The 18,188-nt window shown below is 38.5% G+C and overlaps 1 protein-coding gene across 2 annotated transcripts; it reads right to left on the bottom strand.

The window, feature by feature from the left end:
- Positions 1–790: 790 nt before the first annotated feature.
- Positions 791–16,253, bottom strand: LOC131630985 (uncharacterized). 2 transcript variants are annotated; one of them, XM_058901749.1, is made up of 13 exons: positions 15,915–16,253; positions 15,533–15,719; positions 15,030–15,102; positions 4,930–5,080; positions 4,644–4,753; positions 4,225–4,365; positions 3,998–4,139; positions 3,767–3,910; positions 3,045–3,205; positions 2,506–2,583; positions 2,110–2,248; positions 1,591–1,851; positions 791–1,450 (listed from the first exon to the last, which is right to left on the bottom strand). In XM_058901749.1, exons 1-13 carry the CDS (start codon positions 16,179–16,181, stop codon positions 1,301–1,303), a joined length of 2,004 nt encoding a protein of 667 aa, XP_058757732.1. In that variant the 5' UTR covers positions 16,182–16,253; the 3' UTR covers positions 791–1,300. The 2 variants fall into 2 exon arrangements, with proteins under 2 accessions (XP_058757732.1, XP_058757740.1); XM_058901757.1 differs by having other exon boundaries at positions 4,930–5,077.
- Positions 16,254–18,188: the final 1,935 nt, after the last annotated feature.

Here is an 18,188-nt window from a genome sequence, read left to right as displayed (position 1 = left end):
GGGTTATCTGTGTTTGAGTTGAATTTTTGTTTCTTACTTTCAGCATTTACTGCATGTGAACTCTTTGTTCTATAGTCGAAGGAAAACCATATTTGAAATAACAATTTTCAATTGCATGGTTGGTTTTGTTGCAATTATTGCACAACATTGAGTTCTTGAATTACCATTTGCCTCTGCTTCTTCCTTGAGTGCCTGAATATCTATCTTTATAGGAGTTACTGTTAGGGTTTCTGTTAGATTTGGATAGCCATGGAGTAGGTTTTGTTGAGAGAGGGAAGGGGGTCCATAAGGAGAATTTGAGGGTGGATTTTGTTCCAAGTATAATTGAAACCTTTGAGGAAGCATTGTACTCTAGGTGTTTGAATTTGTGAACAGAAGAACTCAAAATACATGAGCATTTTAAAATTATAGTTTTATCTTATAATACCATAATAGAGTCTATGCTAGCAATTGCAGAGTCACAGATGGGAGTAAATGTCAATTGAGTATGAATGGAAAATGATTGTATTCATAACTGAATCATTGATAATACAAGTTGTGGTGAGGTACTTCATTACCTTTGAATTGTGCATACAGTTAGTTTAACAACCTAACTAAATAACGGTCAAGCCTAACCACCCAACTAAATGAAACTAATTAACATAGTTAATATATTTGGCTATTTACTTTAGCAAACTAAAATTAAGTTACGGATTTAGTTAAATATTTGACACAACAGAATGTTAATTTATAAATAGTTATGATGATATTAAATATTTTTATCAATTTAACAGTTGTAATTAGCTAATAATAAATATAATAATGATAACAATTATTTATACATTGACTATCAATGTTGATTCCAAGTCAGATACTCCTTTTATCAAAAGAAAAGTCGAGTTCCATTACTTAGATTTTGAGTGTACAATATAGGCCCAAAGTTCTAGCAATGAAACTCTAATGTATTTTAGCTTTTGGAGTACTTCTTTACATTAAGATTGTTTAAATTTTACTCAAACTTTCCCCAGACAAAAATGGCTAAACATCAGTATGACTTTTCTTTCAATACATATCTTACCTTCCAATAAAACGTTGGTGAGAAAGATAGCTCTGTTGTCTTCACTGGTTGATTGGTTTGCTTATGAGTGTTTTCCTCTTCTTTGGACACAATTTGGAGTTTCTTCATGTTAAGTTATGTTTTCCGACTGATAGTCCTCAAAATGGATGACTCTTCATGAGTCGCCTAATTGAAATACATTAATTTAAAAGTTCCAATGCAATTCTACTTCTCTTTGTCTATTCCAGGAGCATCTAGGATTAACTATTCATACTTGTATGCGCGAGTGATTTCCCACGAAACTGAATTGTCCGGCAAAAGGTCATATGTCACACAGCCTTCCCGCTTACAATTTACCAATGCAACCATAAACTTTTCATTTTCTAACGACGAGGGATACATCAGTTGTTCTTCCTGAATAAAATAATGTTACTGTCAAGCCAACAAATATTTTTAATAGACATGTTATTCGGAAATTGGCACATATGCTATGTGCATATGAACACCACTATTATTAAACATCATGTATCAGGTTTACGTTATTAGTTTATTACCTCAGGAAGGTCACAAAATTCCTCGGGAGATATCTGCAACAAATCCATGGCAGTTTGACCAGTGCACCATGCTAAAACTTTCGCGCTCTTATCTGCAAGGGTAATTTTCAAATGGAAAGTGCGTACAGCCTCTGCATCAGCAATTATATGACAGAAACTGCATTCCATGGTTTTCTCATCGACAAAGTGACCGCAGAGAGAATGCGAAAATCTTGTATTCACATAATAATATTGATTCGGAACAAGCCAGACTCGGCATACCTACAACAATATCAAGCAAGAAAAATGATCAGAATTTGTAGATGAATAATAATAATCAATTGGTTATACAGTAAAGAGGATAAAAAGAATTAACAAAATATGAGTTGCTGCGTGCTATAGTTTTTGAATACTTGTTTAGTAAGATTTATAGCAAGATTTTAATTCATAAATACTTGTTTAAGAATACCGCGGAGAAATAATTGAAACACATAAAAAAGACAAATAGATATTCAAGAGATACAAATGCATAACTCTTACTTGGGCGAAGAAAGTCTGGTTAGAAATATCAGAGAGTTGGAATACTTTATAAAGGCAAGATGAGTTGATCAATGCTGGTAAACAACTGAGATTGATGAAAGAAGCTCCGGTACCATCCTCAAACCATGATAACTCCAGACTGTCAAGTTAAAAATGTTCAAGTACATTGTAAATCACGTAGATACCTTACACAGAATACAAAAATGCATTAAACTATAAAGGCAGAGAAAACAGAGCAGACACTAGACCAGGATCAGCAAAGGGGTTCTAAACCACATTTTGCAGAATAAAAAAATAGTATTAAATGATCCACGCAGTTTCACACCATATTTTTTACAATTATCTTTTTCTCTAGATGATTGCTGGTTATGTGCATCAGGCTAAGAAAGTGCTCACCGTTTTTGACGTTTCAAGGCCGTGCATGTCAAGCCAGATATAAATACCGTGTGACCGAGACTCACTCTTCCCAATGACCTGAGACATGATATATAATCATAAGAATGGAGAATACAAAAATATGAATATTTGGAAAGACGTTATGGAAACACGCCAAATAATTTCATACTTAAAATCACAAGTTTTCCACTCCTTCCTCTCAGACTTTTTTTACACTTTCTTTTTCTCTTTTTTCCAACTACCCATTCATCCTCGTGATTTATTGCAATCTCTTCTTTCCATCTCTTGTTTATGTTTTTAGAGTTTAAAAAAGATGTGTAAACTAGTTGTTCACGAACATCCATGAAAGTTCTCTATTTTGCAATAAAATGGCAATGTTAATTAGTAGTTTTTGTCTATTTCCAATAATGATGTGTATTATTAAATCATTGTTTTCTTTCTTAAAAATTTCATGTTAAAGCCTACCCAGCCTGCATCCGTACACCCAATACTTTTAAGCACATCTGGAAGTTAAGACAAGTATTTCTTGAAATCCTTACCAAAGTCTGGTAAAATGAAGCTTCACCCTGATTTCTCCGCTAGTATCTGTGATTCTTAAAGAAAAAACAGTTTTCTGGGTATTATCTTCTTTGCTAATTTCTGTAACAACACCATAGAGGCTGATGCCAGTCATCTTGTCACGAAGGTCGGTCACAAATGACTGCAAAACTTCATCCAAGAAATGAGGTTAACTAATCAACCATAAGGACTGAAAATTAACACTTTTAAGGAATGTACGCAGGATAATATGAAAAGTATATAAGCAGTAAAAGTGTACACAGAAATATAATTGCAACTGCTTGTGCAGAGAATGAATGAAGATCTCCATTGTTGACCAATATATGTGTATAAGAATTTGTAAAATCGAGATACGAATAGGAATAGTGTCTAGAAAAAACATGCAGGCAAAACAGATGTATGCAATCTTAGTAACTATAGTTACTCAAATAGCTTTTATTCCAAAATCTTAAATAGACTTGAAGACTTGCATGAAATTTTACAAGCATGTATACCTTATGTTCGTACAGGTTGCTTTTGAATTAAGAAGCCAGTACCATAAGCTAAAGCCGACATAATCATAACAACAGCTATCACCTAGCTACCAACATGCATAAGTAAAGTAACTTAAACGCGAGATAGCTACTGAGATCGTGAAAAATATAAATAAGAAACAACTCTATCATTTTCTTTTATTTAAGAGACTAGTAGAAAGCAAACTCACCCGAAAAGGGTAATTGCTGAAATCTATGGTACCCTGAGAATCACAAGGCAAGCTCACTTGAGAAACCTTGAGACCCTGAGTGGGATTATACGAACCATTTTGCCTTGAACCTTGATGGCGGTTTGGTGTCAAAGTTAAGCACACCTAAATCAATAAAGCTGTTTAGTATTTTATCTCCATGTGACAATTGATATGATTAATGTCATACAAAAATCCATCAAGTCAAGTCACCTGTTCCTCATGTTGAATATAAGGCACCAAATATAATTGTGTTGCACTTCCATATTCAAGGCAAAATTCCCCGCTTGTTTGAATATCACACTCTACAGAACTGGCAATGTAAGGTTTGTCCAGGGCAAGCATGCTTCCTACTCTGTAACCCACCAAAATGGTGAATGTTACCCACATATAAGAAAACAATCACTCATCTTCATAAGTTTGACAATGTCAGAATTCACCTGAAAAGATTGGCAAGGAGAGCCTGCTCGCTCCACAAGAAGAAATTTAATTTGACACCATCACCATCAACAAGAGTAATTTGCTTTCTTTGTGAGGTCCCAAACTTCCCTCGAATTTCCGCAGATTCAATGTTGTCAATCCTGTAGTCAATAAAAGACACTAGTGAGGGCATGTTTCCTTGTAAAAGGAAAAAAATACCATTATTCAAGGTTAGGGATCATGTTGACAAATGCATATATAGAGGATCATCAATGAACTAGTAAATGATTTAAACCTCATAGTTACACTTAGGTATCTTTATAAACAGCAAAATGGTGCCTGAAATAATTTTAATGACACAACTCTCAGTAAATTAACAACATGCTCAAGAACAAATTTATGCAGCAAACACAACTCCGTTGCAAGTAGTTTACTTTACCTAGCATAAAGTGAATAAGAAGCCCCTCTGTTTACTGCCTCCAGCGAAATTGAAGAGAAGGAGTCTGAACAAAACTGAGCTCCTAGCAGCATTGCATCATCATCCTGATTCTACAATTTTAAAGAAAACAAAAGGTTTACCTTTATTAAAACTTGACCCCAAATCTAACATAGGTGCAGTAAAAGTTAGTTTTCAGAAGCCCAGGCTCAGCTCTGAACTTGAACTACTACCATATGAAATGCTCAAATTTTGAGACCACAATACAACTAAAGAAAATGATAGTTACCTCATCCAATAGAATCACGAGATATTCTGTTGGCAAAAGACGTGGATGACCAGAACTTTCGGTGGTAGTTCGGAGGTAGCAGCCTGTGAGGAAAACCTCCCTCCCTTTCTTCAGAATTCCACTTGGCAGGCCTGCCAAGTCATAGAATCTGCTGGACAACATGATACGTTTAATCTTGAATAATATTGCCAATAAATAAGACTGCGGAAACTTTTTATTTAAACTCATGTCATCCGAATGATTCAATACATGTATTTGAAGATTTTTTAAAAAAATACATGCATTTTATTGATATTTGAATAAATAACAAATAGTAAAAGGATTATTTCTAAATATATTCTTAGAATTAGGGGTGGGAATAGGCTGGGCCGAGCTAGGCTTTGCCAAACCTGAGTCTGGCCTGTAGCCTATCGTAGATTTATCTTTTTGGTCTGAGTCTGGCCTTTTTGAAGGCCTGATTAGCCTATTAGCCTACTTAAAAGCCTATTGCATTTGAATATTTGTAAATAAGTCATTCAACTCAACTTTATAAAGACTAACAAATTAAAAGATAAGTGAGATTAAATGTTTATTTGCATTGACTTATTTGAGTTTACCTGGTAGCATAAATTTTATGATACTATTTGTTTTATTTTTATATTTTAATTCAATGTACAAAATATAATATAATATAATAATAATAAAATTATTCATATTTATTTAAATAGGCCGGTCTCATAGACTTTTTATATAGCCTGTGGCCTAACCTTTTTAGCTAAATAGGCTTATAAAAAAGCTTAGGCATTTTCTATTTAAATAAAAAGCTTGGCCTGAGCTAGGCCTATATAGGCTGGGCCATAGGCCACTGTTAGTCGGCCTGGCATTTCTTCGTAGGACCAAAAAAAGATTTCGACGTGGTCATGTAACATTTGAATTAGCCTCCCCTTATACTCTCTTCCAGGTTTGCGCCTATCTTGACTTCTTTTCTATCTTCTTCAGTACCAAGATTCACAACCTCGACCAATTCTTTGTGCGGCAGTATGGCCTTTTCTTCTTGTTGTACTAGTCTGGCAAGTTCTTCAGGCAATTCTCACAATCTTCCTCACCTTTGTCCTCAGCTTGGTAGATAAGATTTTCGAAGTCATAATGAGCAATAGCAGAATTGTTATCAACGGGATCCAGAGTGGATGTGGATCTGCAATTTGTTACGTGGGTGTATGTAAGAACACATAACTATTTGAAAGCGGAAAAAAAGTAAAAGAAAGACAAAGAGGGCATAATTTGAATGCAAAACGCCCAACTATTTATTGAATGAAACATGCGATGAAATGACAACCCTAACAAACGAACCGTTGTGCCCCGGGAAAAACACAAGGTTTTAAAATCTTATTGTTCAAAATTACATAACCAAAACTGAATTGAAATAAAACAAAAGAAAGCAATTACTCCCGACTAAAGGAGATTGGTATAAAGTCTCTAACCATCCAGTTGTTGAGTCCATCGCCGATAGAAAGGAAAATACAATTGTCAATGTCGCAGTCGCTATCAGCATCTTCTACAGCATTGATTCCTTTACTAATGAAGTGGTACATTGGTCCTCCAGCACGGGCATTACGAGCAGTTTTCAGAGTCCCTGAAGTGAAACCCAAACCAAATTTGTTAGATTTGTAAGGAATGTCAGGAAGCTGACCCCAAATAGTACACCCACCTTCTTCAACAGTAGCTTGGGCATCCTTCAGAGAAGACATTTTTAACGGAACCCTGGGAACTTCAGGAGAGATAGCAGCAGGAGTGATAGTTTTAGCAGTGGCAATTGTCGAGGGAACCTTCTCAAAAGTCTGACACGGAGTTTCAATGAATTCGCCGTCCATCTCAACATATCTGAAGGAATTCAGATGACTAACCATATATTCTTCTTCACCATGAATTGTAATAATTTTCTCATTCACAGGATACTTCAGCATTTGGTGCAGAGTGGAAGTGACAGCACCTGCCCCATGAATCCATGGACGTCCCAGTAGGTAAAGAATAAGCCGGACGAATATCAATCACATAGAAAGTGGATTCAAAGACTTGCGAGCCCACCTTAATCGGGATATCAACCTCTCAATGTATCATCCTTTTAGAACCACCAAAAGCTCTTACCACAATGTTACTGGGTTTCAGAACGAACCCTTCACCGTCAAGTCTGTCTAGAGCCACTTTAGGTAAAACATTCAAAGATGAAACAGTATCAACAAACACATGAGCCAAAGTAGTGCCCTGGCACTCAATAGAGACTCAATAGAGATGTTCAAGGCCGTGTTATGATTTCTCCCCGCGGGAGTTAAGACAGTATCAGAAAAGCCTAACCCATTGTATGAGATCAGACTAAAAACATAATTTTTAAACTGATCAGCAAAAGTTTCTTGTGGCACATGAGCAGCTTTCAGAAATTTTATCATAACATTAGCATGCACTTCAAAAGATAGCAACAGAGTCACCATAGCATAGAGAAAGTTTGCCCCAATTGCTCAATGACATTGTAATCACTCTTTCGGATAATCTTCAGCATCTCCTCCATCTATTGTTTAGAGGCTTCCGGAGCAGCTTTTTTTGGTGCATCGATCCGGGCAAGATCAGTCATTTTTTCTTTGCCTTGGTTTAGTAGCAGTGGTACCACTTGCAGTAGGGACAGTCTTCTGAGAGATTTCAGGGGAGAAAACCCTTCTACTGCAATTATCTTACTAGTCCCAACAATATTGCCGATATTAGGGTTAGCAGTTTCATCATTCAACTATACTTGCTTGACACACCAAGAATGTAGACATCAGCACCATAATTCCAGGGGCTTTGTAAGAGGAATACGGAACTGGACCAGGCGTAGTGATGATCATAGGAGTCACTCTAGGCTCGGCAGTAATCTTTACCAGACCTTTGGAAGTAATCTTCAAGGGAGCTTTGGTGCCAGTAACCATGGATACATCTTCAGGTCTTTGGCCAAACTTTCACACAAATCCTCTACGGAAGGAATCTTCTCAAACAGGTATGGTTATCTATTAGACATTGGATGCCTTCTTTCAAATTCAAACAACCATTAGACTGGGATGAGCAGTAGTAACAATTTTCAATGCAACCCCGGAAATAAACTGGCTCGCAACTGATTCTTCTTAACGATCATCAGAGGAGTAGTCAGCTCATTCACCGAAGAAATATAAAGAGTATCACCAATAGCATTAACACCCCTATCATGATTGGGCATAGATGCAGTAATCACGTTGGGAGTCTTAGGAGGACCAAATTTAATTTCTTTAGCATCAATCATATCTTGGACCTTATTCTTCAGTGTCCAACAATTGTTTGTGTCATGCCCAGGACTGTTGGAATGATAGGCAAATTGTGCATTTGGATTGAACTTAGAAGAGGAGGTGTTGATGTTCTGAGGAGGATCCCTTACAGTAATCAATTCAGCTTTTAACAGACGCTACAATACCTGAGTCAGTGGCATGTCGATCTTTGTGAACTGCCTTCTTGGCGCATCCTGTCTACGTTGATTATTCTGTTGTTGAGCATGTGCAGGATTAGATATCATCACAGCCCCCACAGTCTGACGGCCCTCAGTTTTACTATGACTTTTCTGACCATACACAACATTGGTTTCTCTTTTCCCGTTGAACGGCTTCTTCACAACACTTAAAGAGGCAGCCACTTGGATTTTTCCACTTTTAACTCCAGCTTCCACACGCGCTCCGTTCAATATTAACTCAGTGAATCCAGCTGAAGAGCTTTCAATCAGATGATTAAAGAATGGCCTTGTCAAAGTGTCCATAAACATGTCAACCAGTTCACTGTCAGATAAAGGAGGTTGGACTCTTCCAGCTAAGTCTCTCCACTTTTGTGCATACTCTTTGAACCCTTCATTAGAACCCAAGGACATACTTTGGAGTTGCATGCGAGTTGATGCGAGGTCAGCATTGTATTGGTACTGCTTGTAAAAGGCAGCAGCCAGATCTTCCCAAGTGTGGATGTTGGTTCCCTCCAGCTGATAGAATCATTCTAACTGTGTCCCTAACAAGCTTTCTTAGAAGAAATGCACCCACAACTTTTTGTCAGCAATATTGGGTTGGATCTTCCGAACATAAGATCTCAAATGCAATTTTGGACAAGAAATGCCTTGCAAACACAGGAACCTTGAACTTAGGGGGAATGACAACCCCTGGGACCAAGCCCATGTCTTCAAAATCTAGCCCATGTACCCTTTGGTGTTCCATGGCTGTACCATGGCACTCAAACGATCTTCGAGTAGTCTATTCTTCTCATCAGCAGGTGGGTACTGTTCATCCGCTTAGTCTTCCTCTTCTTCATCAGATGCTTGAACACCGTCGTCATCAACATTGTTTTATTGTCATTGTTGACGCTTCCTTCTGGGATTTCCAGATCCGTAACTGACCTGACCGGACCTTTGAATCTTCTCCCCATGTTGAGAATATCAGCTGACTTCTGGACTTTTTCTTGTCCGTCTTAGCAATGAGTTCCTTAAGCTCCTCTTGCCCCTTGGTCAGAGGAGATTTTGTTAGGATATAGTTTGCATTTCAGCACTCCTATATTTTGATGTAACTAATGAATTATGGACTTATGGTCTCACAAATTGATTATTTATGTCAGTTTCCTTTTTTATATATGTGTTAAAATCCCCTTAGTTCTTTGAAAACATTGCATTTTCACTCGCATACCATTCATAACATTACATAACAGGTATTTCAGAGATCGGTTTTCTCATTATCTCGCTGTTTATTTCAGCAGAGGAATCGCTTTCGAACAAACTGTCAAAGATCTCCAGGCTCAGAACGTTCAGTTTCAGCAGATGTTCATCAATCTAGCCAAGGGGCAAGAGAAGCTTAACGAACTCATTGCTAAGAAGGACAAGAAAAAGTCCAAGAAGTCAGCTGGTATTCTCAACATGGGGAGAAGATTCAGAGGTCCGGTTAGGTCAGTTAAGGATCTGGAAATCCCAGAAGGAAGCGTCAACAATGACAATGAAAATAACGCTGATGAGGACAATGTTCAGGCATCTGATGGAGAAGAGGAAGGCTACGCGGATGAACAGTACCCACCTGCTGATGAGAAGTATAGACTACTCGAAGATCGTTTGAGTGTTATGGAACACCAAAGGGTACTTAGGCTAGATTTTGAAGACATGGGCTTGGTCTCAGGGGTTGTCATTCCCCCCAAGTTCAAGGTTCATGTGTTTGCAAAGTACGACGCCATTTCTTGTCCCAAACTGCATTTGAGATCCTATGTTTGAAAGATCAAACCCTTAACAGTTGACAAAAAGTTGTGGGTGCATTTCTTCCAAGAAAGCTTGTCATGGACACAGTTGGAACCGTTCTATCAGCTGGAGGGAACCAACATCCACACTTGAGAAGATCTGGCTGCTGCCTTCTACAAGCAGTACCAATACAATGCTGACCTCGCATCAACTCGCATGCAACTCCAAAGTATGTCCTTGGGTTCCAATGAAGGGTTCAAAGAGTATGCACAAAAGTGGAGAGACTTAGCTGGAAGAGTTCAACCTCCTTTATCTGACAATGAACTGGTTGAAATGTTTATGGACACTTTGACAAGGCCATTCTTTAATCATCTGATTGAAAGCTCTTTAGCTGGATTCACTGAGTTAATATTGAACGGAGCGCGTGTGGAAGCTGGAGTTAAAAGTGGAAAAATCCAAGTGGCTGCCTCTTTAAGTGTTGTGAAGAAGCCGTTCAACGGGAAAAGAGAAACCAATGTTGTGTATGGTCAGAAAAGTCATAGTAAAACTGAGGGCCGTCAGACTGTGGGGGCTGTGATGATATCTAATCCTGCACATGCTCAACAACAGAATAATCAACGTAGACAGGATGCGCCAAGAAGGCAGTTCACAAAGATCGACATGCCACTGACTCAGGTATTGTAGCGTCTGTTAAAAGCTGAATTGATTACTGTAAGGGATCCTCCTCAGAACATCAACAACTCCTCTTCTAAGTTCAATCCAAATGCACAATTTGCCTATCATTCCAACAGTCCTGGGCATGACACAAACAATTGCTGGACACTGAAGAATAAGGTCCAAGATATGATTGATGCTAAAGAAATTAAATTTGGTCCTCCTAAGACTCCCAACGTGATTACTGCATCTATGCCCAATCATGATAGGGGTGTTAATGCTATTGGTGATACTCTTTATATTTCTTCGGTGAATGAGCTGACTACTCCTCTGATGATCGTTAAGAAGAATCAGTTGCGAGCCAGTTTATTTCCGGGGTTGCATTGAAAATTGTTACTACTGCTCATCCCAGTCTAATGGTTGTTTGAATTTGAAAGAAGGCATCCAATGTCTAATAGATAACCATACCTGTTTGAGAAGATTCCTTCCGTAGAGGATTTGTGTGAAAGTTTGGCCAAAGACCTGAAGATGTATCCATGGTTACTGGCACCAAAGCTCCCTTGAAGATTACTTCCAAAGGTCTGGTAAAGATTACTGCCGAGCCTAGAGTGACTCCTATGATCATCACTACGCCTGGTCCAGTTCCGTATTCCTCTTACAAAGCCCCTGGAATTATGGTGCTGATGTCTACATTCTTGGTGTGTCAAGCAAGTATAGTTGAATGATGAAACTGCTAACCCTAATATCGGCAATATTGTTGGGACTAGTAAGATAATTGCAGTAGAAGGGTTTTCTCCCCTGAAATCTCTCAGAAGACTGTCCCTACTGCAAGTGGTACCACTGCTACTAAACCAAGGCAAAGAAAAAATGACTGATCTTGCCCGGATCGATGCACCAAAAAAAGCTGATCCGGAAGCCTCTAAACAAGAGATGAAGGAGATGCTGAAGATTATCCGAAAGAGTGATTACAATGTCATTGAGCAATTGGGGCAAACTTCCTCTAAGCCATGGTGACTATGTTGCTATCTTTTGAAGTGCATGCTAATGTTATGATAAAATTTCTGAAAGCTGCTCATGTGCCACAAGAAACTTTTGCTGATCAGTTTAAAAATTATGTTTTTAGTCTGATCTCATACAATGGGTTAGGCTTTTCTGATACTGTCTTAACTTCCGCGGGGAGAAATCATAACACGGCCTTGAACATCTCTATTGAGTCTCTATTGAGTGCCAGGGCACTACTTTGGCTCATGTGTTGGTTGATACTGTTTCATCTTTGAATGTTTTACCTAAAGTGGCTCTAGACAGACTTGACGGTGAAGGGTTCGTTCTGAAACCCAGTAACATTGTGGTAAGAGCTTTTGGTGGTTCTAAAAAGCTCGACAGTATGTGCCAAGAAGACAGTTCACAAAGATCGACATGCCACTGACTCAGGTATTGCAGCATCTGTTAAAAGCTGAATTGATTACTGTAAGGGATCCTCCTCAGAACATCAACACCTCCTCTCCTAAGTACAATCCAAATGCACGATTTGCCTATCATTCCAACAGTCCTGGACATGACACAAAAAATTGTTGGGCACGGAAGAATAAGGTCCAAGATATGTTCGATACTAAAGAAATTGAATTTGATCCTCCCAGACTCTCAACGTGATTACTGCACCTATACCTAATCATGACAGGGGTGTTAATGTTATTGGTGATACTCTCTATATTTCTTCGGTGAATGAGCTGACTACTCCTCTGATGATTGTTAAGAAGAATCTGCTGCGAGCCGATTTATTTTCGGGTTGCATTGAAAATTGTTACTACTGCTCGTCATAGTCTAATGGTTGTGTGAATTTGAAAGAAGGCATCCAACGTCTGATAGACAACCATACTATCCTGTTTGAGAAGATTCCTTTTATAGAGGGTTTGTGTGAAAGTCTGGCCTAAGACTTGAAGATTGAAGATGTATCCAAGGTTACTGGCACCAAAGCTTCCTTGAAGATTACTTCCAAAGGTTCTGTAAAGATTAATGCCGAGCCTAGAGTGGCTCCTCTGATCATCACTACGCCTGGTCCAGTTCTGTATTCCTCTGACAAAGCTATCCCCTGGATTTATGGTGCTGATGTCTACATTCGTGGTGTTAAGCAAGTATCGTTTAATGATGAAACTGCTAAGCCTAATATCGACAATATTGTTGGGACTGATAAGATTACTCGCAGTGGAAGGGTTTTCTCCCCTGAAATCTCTCTGAAAACTATCCTTACTGCAAGAGGTACCCCCGCTACTGAATCAACTGCTGAGGTCCGGGGCAAAGAAAAAATGACTGATCCTGCCCGGACTGAAGCACAAAAAAAGCTGTTGCGAAAGCCTCCAAATAAGAGTGATTACAACATCGTTGAGCAATTGGGGCAGACTTCCTCTAAGATATCCATGCTGACTCTGTTGCTATCTTCTGAAGTGCATGCTAATGCTCTGATAAAATTTCTGAAAGCTACTCATGAGCCACAAGAAACTTCGGCTGATCAGTTTGAAAATTGTGTTGCTAGTCTGATCTCCGGTAATGGGTTAGGCTTTTCTAATGCCGACTTAACTCCCGCAGGGAGAAATCATAACAGGGCCCTTGAACGTCTCTATTGAGTGTCTATTGATTGTCGGGGCACTACTTTGACTCATGTGTTGGTTGATACTGATTCGTCTTTGAATGTTCTACCTAAAGTGGCTCTAGACAGACTCGACGGTGAGAGTTCGTGCTGAAACCAAGTAACATTGTGGTAAGAGCTTTTGATGGTTCTAAAAGGATGGTACATGGAGAGGTTGATATCCCGATTAAGGTGGGCTCGCAAGTCTTTGAATCCACTTTCTATGTGATGGATATTCGTCCGACTTATTCTTGCCTACTGGGACGTCCATGGATTCATGGAGGAGGTGCTGCCACTTCCTGTCACTTCCACTCTGCACCAAATGCTGAAGTATCCTGTGAATGGGAAAATTATTACAATTCATGATGAAGAAGAATACATGGTTAGTAATCTGAATTCCTTCAGATATGTTGAGATGGACGGCAAATTCATTGAAACTCCGTGTCAGACTTTTGAGAAGGTTCCCTCGACAATTTCCACTGTTAAAACTAACACTCCTGCTGCTATCTCTCCAAAAGTTCCCAGGGTTACATTAAAAATGTCTTCTCTAAAGGATGACCAGACTACTGTTGAAGAAGGTGGGTGTACTATTTGGGGTCAGCTTCCTGACATTCCTTACAAATCTAACAAATTTGGTTTGGGTTTCACTTCAGCGACTCTGAAAACTGCTCGTCATGCCCGTGCTGGAGGACCAATAAGGGAGTCAATGCTATGGAAGATGCTGATAGATGGACTCAACAACTGGATGGCTAGAGACTTTATACCAATCTCCTTTATGGTTATGTAATTTTGAACAATAAGACTTTAAAACCTTGTGTTTTACCCGGGGCACAACGGTTCGTTTGTTAAGGTTGTCATTTCATCGCATGTTTCATTCAATAAATAGTTGTACATTTGGTATTCAAATTTTGCTCTCATTATCTTTCTTTTACTTTTTTCCGCTTTCAAATAGCTATGTGTTCGTACACACACCCACGTAATAAATTGCAGATCCACGTCCACTCTGGATCCCGTTGATAACAATTATGTTAATGTTCGTTATGACTTCGAAAATCTGATCTACCAAGCCGAAGACTAAGATGAGAAAGATTGTGAAGTGTCTGGAGAACTTGCCAGACTAGTACAACAAGAAGAAAAGGCCATACAGCCGCACCGAGTACTGTTTTTGAGTTAGGTATCATATTCTGATCACAAAATAGCATGCCACGGAATGGCCAAGGCTTGCTAGGTAGGGCTAGGTTCAAAATGTGTGGGGATTGTGGGATTGAGTCCAATTTTCATGGAATCGCAGTTTTGTGGGTGAATATTTGGAATAGGTAATGGTGCATTACGTGGGTTGATAGGTGAGGGTGAGTTGGAAGAGGAGATAGAAGGTGAGGGTACATATATTTGTCCATTAGAATGTCTCCTAAGTAATAAAGAATGCACTCAACAAAATGAAGTACTTAATTGTAAGTATTTATAGGTTTCCATTTTTTCACCAGCAATAGAAACAAGCCATGTGCAGTTGGAAGAACAAAATATTTTACTCTTTTAATTATCAAACTACAAATTGAATTTCACTTTGAGAGATTGAACAATGCATACAGCACTTACCTACGGTGAAGGTAGAGATCTATGATATTAGAGCTCCAATAATCCCCTAATGTAAGCATGTGGATGTTTGTGCCTAAAGTAAAAAAGAAGCAGTTTACAATCATTAGTGCTGACCGCTACAGAAGCATAGTAAAAAGATTATACGCAATAAAGGATAGAGGAGAAAAGGTTAGATCAAGCAAAGCTTTGCTTAAAAATCGATTGTCTGTGAAAAAAGTTCAAGGTTCAAGTCTAGTCTATCATAGGCTTTTCTTAGGTATAACTAAGAACATACACACAGGTGATAATGTCAAATAAACATTCAACTGATTTACTTTTTCTGCTTATTTTGCTACACCTGAGTAAACATCAATACTCAAAAGGGTCACGTTTCTCATATGCGAAAAACGCCACCACAGTTTGATTAGAATAAACCAATTGCAATGTAGGACATTCATATTATTTTTCACATTAGATCCATAAAATAAACAACAATCAGAAATGATAAAATGATTCTAACGTACCTGGAAGTACATAAGCATCGATAATAACAGCTTCCAAAACACTGTTCAAAGCAATGAATTTTTTCTCGTAAATGGAGTCAATCGTAACAGTATTTGGAAGCTTCGTCCTTCTATTATTTTTCTTAAGACTGTTAATCAATTCCAGTCTCTTCTTCGGCACAGCAACCCTGCGTTGCTCACTCCATGCCTTCACAAACAAAATCAACAATAAAAAACCTAATTAAACTCAAAACAGCATCACAGTAACAGCAAAATTAACCCTAACTCTAAAATTGATTAATCAAACCCTAATTTATGCATTTCATAGTTCATGCGTACAGTGAACAACATCATAATCATCTATAGAAGCAACTTCAGAAATTGATGAACGGCATTTATCTACCTGAGAGAGTTCAGAGAGCAAAATCGCGGGAGTGACACCGCTTGAATAAGCAATACAAGTTTTGAGAATGTGAGATACGATCCAGCTCCAGCCATATCCAGATGAATCGATATCGTCTCGATTTGAATCGTCTTCGAGCGATAATAGCTCCGATCTTGCTAGATCGACGAAATTGAGAAAAGGATCTTCCTCCTCCTTCGATTTATCGTCTCGGGGTTGATCTACGTCCATTTGGGAATCTTCAACTATCTCTGTATTGGCTTCCATTACCGATTCGCTGAGTTTCAGACGGAGAAGGAAACGCGAATTTGGGAGAGGGTGTTTGGCGGTTTTTTGCAATCGAATGAAAATGTTGGAAATAGGTATTTAACTTTTTGGCGGGAAATAATGGGTTGGGCTAACAATAACATGGACATTTGTGACCCAAATATCCGAGAAATTAACCTATCATCCCCACAGTTCTATGTCACCCCCAAACTGTATGAAAAACTAAAATATTTAAATTAAAAATTTCACCATACTAAAATATTTAAATTAAAAATTTCAGCATTTCACAAAATTTACAGGAGATTATCAAAAAATTTAAATTTCATGGGCAATACTAGAAATTTCACGAAATAGTAAGAATTTCTGACATAAATTCACTAAAAATTTAGGAATTTCCGATATTTCTTATCAAAAATTTTAAAATTCAAAGTACTTTTTAATGCAACTGTACCAGAAATTTTGAAATCTCCAGTAGTTTTTTTTTTTTTGAAAACATATCGGAAATTTTAGAATTCCTGGTAGTTCTCTTTCTTTTTTTTGAAAAATACCAAAAATTTTGAAATTTCCGCTAGTTTGTTTTTAACTAATTTTTTTGCCTTATTTATTTGTTTCAGCAAGGACAAGGAGTACAGACGATTCCGTTGTGGGCAAGTTTATTGATAGAGGGATGAAACAGAAGCTTCCCAACTATGGGCAAGAAGACATCCTCCAACTGTTTCTTAACCGAAACGGATGGCTGAGCATATGCAATTCCGTGCAACTCGACGTATGACTGCTAGAGTTGCTACTACGGAGGAGGTACATGTAAATGTGCATGTGGTTGAGCATGTACCTATGGAGGAGTCAATTGTGCTTGTACCCAATGTTGTAGGAGGCAGTTAAGGAGGTACCAACTGTGGATTAACCATCAGTTCCGATGTGGAGGAGCAAGTACTCGTTGTGGAGGCGCCTGCGGCGGTTGATGAGGTGTCTCCTGCTGATACAGACACCACGACACGTGAGTCTACATAGCCATCAATTCACACTGATGGAGCCTTTCCTAGAGGACCTACTAACAGGTTTATGCTCACTGGATATACTGACCATGTCGCATTTTATATATGGTAGGCCGAGGTATATGTGTTATATTTTTTATTGCAAATTATTCATTATGGCTCGATTGACTATCTGGAAGTTTATTGATTATTTTTAATTTTGTTTCTAATAGGAGCGTCTGACGCTGAAGGTCGCATCCCATGGTTCGAAGTTAAAAAACTTCTCGAAGGGGGAGATTCCTGAGCAGGTCAGGCATATTATTACTGACTAGTCTGTTAGAGTTCGCCGAGTGCTCATTTACCATGCAAGACGCATCCCTCCTGTCATCTTTTGTTTAGTGGTGGCACCGTGAGATATCATCCTTTCATCTTCCATTTGGGAAGATGACTATCACATGGGATTATGTCTATTTGTTGTTTCATATTCCCATCGCCGGTACATTATTCACTGGTCCTCATATTAACCAAGGGACGGCGCTGGCACAGGATGTAGAGGATTTAGAGGTTGATGCGGGTATGGTTTTTCAGCAATTTGTCTTTAACAGAGGCTTACACCTTTGAATGTCTTGGATGAGGGAGAGGTACGATGAGCTTGTGGCGGCATAGAGGTATGAGGCTGCCGCTAGGGCGTACAAGTTACATCTAATGACATGTACTCTCTTTACGGACAAGTCAGGTGTTTATAAAGATGTTTGCTACCTTTGGCTGTTTAGTAACTTATACACTTAAATCTGGGCTTGGGGGTGGCGGCGTTGGCCATGCTATACACGACACGTTGAGTTGCTTCCCAGCCTGAGACCAGACAACTAGCTGGTTATTTGAACCTATTGCATGTATACTAACATTTCTTTATTGATTTTTACTTTGCTATTTAAGTTTATTAATTATTGGTTGGATGTCATATTAATCATTTTTTATTTGTTCAGTGCTGGATATTAGAGTATTTCCCCCCGCAACTATGATGGGAGACTAC

Source organism: Vicia villosa, linkage group LG1, assembly GCF_029867415.1.
Source record: "Vicia villosa cultivar HV-30 ecotype Madison, WI linkage group LG1, Vvil1.0, whole genome shotgun sequence".
NCBI classification, from domain to species: Eukaryota; Viridiplantae; Streptophyta; class Magnoliopsida; order Fabales; family Fabaceae; genus Vicia; species Vicia villosa.
This window is presented reverse-complemented; position numbering and strand designations above follow the sequence as displayed.